The sequence below is a fragment of the Limulus polyphemus genome, unplaced genomic scaffold (genome assembly GCF_000517525.1).
Source record: "Limulus polyphemus unplaced genomic scaffold, Limulus_polyphemus-2.1.2 Scaffold7327, whole genome shotgun sequence".
Classification (NCBI taxonomy): domain Eukaryota; kingdom Metazoa; phylum Arthropoda; class Merostomata; order Xiphosura; family Limulidae; genus Limulus; species Limulus polyphemus.
The window spans coordinates 18,760-21,833 of NW_013672937.1; the positions used below are offsets into that span (position 1 = coordinate 18,760).

Genomic DNA, 3,074 nt, shown 5'->3' on the forward strand with positions numbered 1-3,074 from the left:
CAAACAAACATACAGAAAAGAACGTAATTAATTTAGGGCAAACATTTCTTTTAATAAATGTTTGATGATAACAGCAATAAAAGTTGTTTGGCTTGTCTATTATAACCAGAATAATTCTGTCATATATTCATCCACTCTCCAATTGATTCACTAACAATCGGAAAGTCGCTGAACGTAACGATTGGATTATTCAGGTTGGTCTATTAAAATTTCTAATGTTGGAAGATGAAAATTTAAGGACCTAAGATACTGCTTATCTGATTTGAAATCACACATCTCAATGTTTTTATTTGAATTTAATACTATGGAATGAGTTTTAGAATACCTTTTTTTACGTCTGTGATATTTCTTTTGTGACGGTAATTACAATGTGTGAACACAGGAACGAATGTTATCTATATATATATATATATATATATATATATGATATTCGTTTTTTTGTTTTTTTTTTACTGTTCCGAATACATACATATAATTTTAATTAGAAAACATTTGACTATGTAGTTAGTCGGTTGTTTAGATTATAACCTAACAATAACATAATTTATACATATGTTTAGTTTTGGAAACTCATAGATCAATACGTAAATTTAAGAACAGACTTAGTATCGTAATCGAACGTGTATCGTCCTTTTAGTTTTTTCAACTTGTTTCCAATTGCTTAGGTAAAACTAATTAGTTAACAGAAATTTTAAACTATTTTTTACAATAAACGAATCGTAGTATTTTTGAATATATAAATACTGCAAATTCACTTAATAATTAAATTAGGGCTAAGGATAACAGTTCGTAAGAACCAAGTTTTTACAATGTTACGTATTGTAGAATTAAGTACTGACAACTTCAGAAATTTTGAAAACATTGGTGTATGATTCAACTAATATAAGGCTCAGAATCAGACAGTAAATCTAATAGTAATAAGTTATCTTGTTACTTAGATTTGTCAGTTAGGGTTACATTTCCTGTTGGCATTACCTTCTACTCTATTTCAACTTTCAATCGTAGTCATCAGTTTTTTTTGACAAGTTTAACTTTAAGGCAAAAGTTATACTTTTGAAGTGATTAAATTGTTGTTATGGGCAATGAACCTTCTAATATTTCTTTGTACTAGGTGGACTACAAATGCTTCTGACCACTACTTACAAGTATTATTCTGTCCAGCACTTTTCTGAACGCCTGTTAGTGTTAGCCTTTACATTCAGACATGGTATTGTTCAAGTTTAAGGCCTGTGTATATTACTACTTGATGAATTCAGGAGCAACCTGTTGTTTTTGATGCAAGGCACCTACCAAATTGATGTAAAGCCTCACATACAACAGCTTAGAGAAAACATTGGTTGTGGGGGGACATGTTAATTTTTGTGTTTATGTTTTAATAGCAGCTGTGAAGATAATGATAAGATTTGGAATAGCAGCTATCTGTGAAAAATGGAATTGATGTTTGCAAGGAATATTAAGCATATAGAGTCATTAATTTGTGACAAGCTTCAATTTTGTAGAACTTGGTTTTCCAAAACTTGAAAGGTGCAAAATGTGTGTGTGTGTGTGTAAATGGATGAAGAAAAGCAACACTAAATACAACTGAATTTGGGGAAGTGTACTGCTTAGCCCATCACACCAGACTATTTAATGAGAAGCTTCTTGTTGATGGTCAGGAGATAGCTGTCCTTGTTGTTGATGGTCAGGAGATAGCTTTCCTTGTTTTTGATGGTCAGGAGATAGCTCTCCTTGTTGTTGATGGTCAGATGATAGCTCTCCTTGTGTTGATGGTCAGGAGATGGCTGTCCTTATCGTTGATGGTCAGGACATAGCTGTCCTTGTTGTTGATGGTCAAAAGATATCTGTCCTTGTCATTGATGGTATGTGGAAAGAGCAGCAATACGTTTTTATTGTAGAAGCTTTAGTGTTTACAAACACAAGTCTTTGATGAAGACAGATTGGTGTGGTTGAAGATGAACATGTTCTCAGCATCTTTGAGTCTTACTTTGTAGAGGTTGAATTTGTACTTTGTGTTAAACACTGACGAGGAAGAGGAAAGATATGTAAAATATAAAAATAGTGTTGCTTTAATGAGCTGTAGAAGAGAGCTGAGCTTGAGAATATCTTTCCCAAGTTTCATGATTTGAATACCCCCCGCCAAAATAAAATCAGTTATACACCCCACTTCTAGCCTCACAATGTTCGTTATGGTTGCTTATAACTTCTAGTGCATCCCATAACATTCCCACTTTTCTAAAAACTGTTTCTGAGATTTAACTATTGGGATTTATTAGCTTTAAAAGATGAGATTGTATACTGAGAACACCATCTCATATGTAGGCAGTTCTATCAGAAGCATGACAGTAATCTGAGTTGTGCATGAACTCCTAGTTGTGAGGTCCATTCTCTGCGGTTTCTCTATGATTTAGCATCACTTGGTCATGTTGATATTGCCAGAGTTATTCAGATGCAAGGAGAGAAGGATGCTGTACTCATATTTCTGTTTTATGGTCCTAGGCATCCAATGTCACCAAGACACATCCGTGCTCTCTGAGATACCACATGAGTACATGTACAAGAAATAGCTCATCAGAACATGGGATTCTTCTGGCAAGGGTGATGCACATGAACAAATTTTTGTTGATTCATTCAAGTCGAAACAGATTATGTGAAGTTGAAATTTCTGTCAAGTGGATTTCATATAATGCACAGGCTACACCTATTGGTATTGTATGTCCATATTCTGTTATATGGTCTACAATAATGAAGTGTTGATATCTACATATCTCACTGTACTACACCTATTGGTATTGTATGTACATATTCTGTTATATGGTCTACAGTAATGAAGTGTTGATATCTACATATATCACTGTACTACACCTATTGGTATTGTATGTCCATATTCTGTAGTATGGTCTACAGTAATGAAGTGTTGATATCTACATATATCACTGTACTACACCTATTGGTATTGTATGTCCATATTCTGTAGTATGGTCTGCAGTAATGAAGTGTTGATATCTACATATATCACTGTACTACACCTATTGGTATTGTATGTCCATATTCTGTAGTATGGTCTGCAGTAATGA

The 3,074-nt window shown here is 33.5% G+C and overlaps 1 protein-coding gene across 4 annotated transcripts in view; it reads left to right on the forward strand.

Annotated features, from left to right (window-relative positions):
* Nucleotides 1-563: 563 nt before the first annotated feature.
* Nucleotides 564-3,074, forward strand: part of LOC106474527 (DNA repair protein complementing XP-A cells-like) — a 12,150-nt gene continuing 9,639 nt past the window's right edge. The window contains exon 1 of one of the 4 annotated variants that reach the window (XM_013935218.2): nt 564-665. Coding sequence is in view for 2 of the 4 variants with exons in the window: in XM_022402850.1 (XP_022258558.1) it covers nt 1,276-1,299 (24 nt within the window). In the remaining 2 variants the exon portion in view is untranslated. Of the gene's footprint in view, nt 666-873; nt 903-1,190; nt 1,208-1,260; nt 1,300-3,074 lie in introns of those variants that run through there. The other 3 variants (XM_022402852.1, XM_022402851.1, XM_022402850.1) reach the window with 3 other exon arrangements.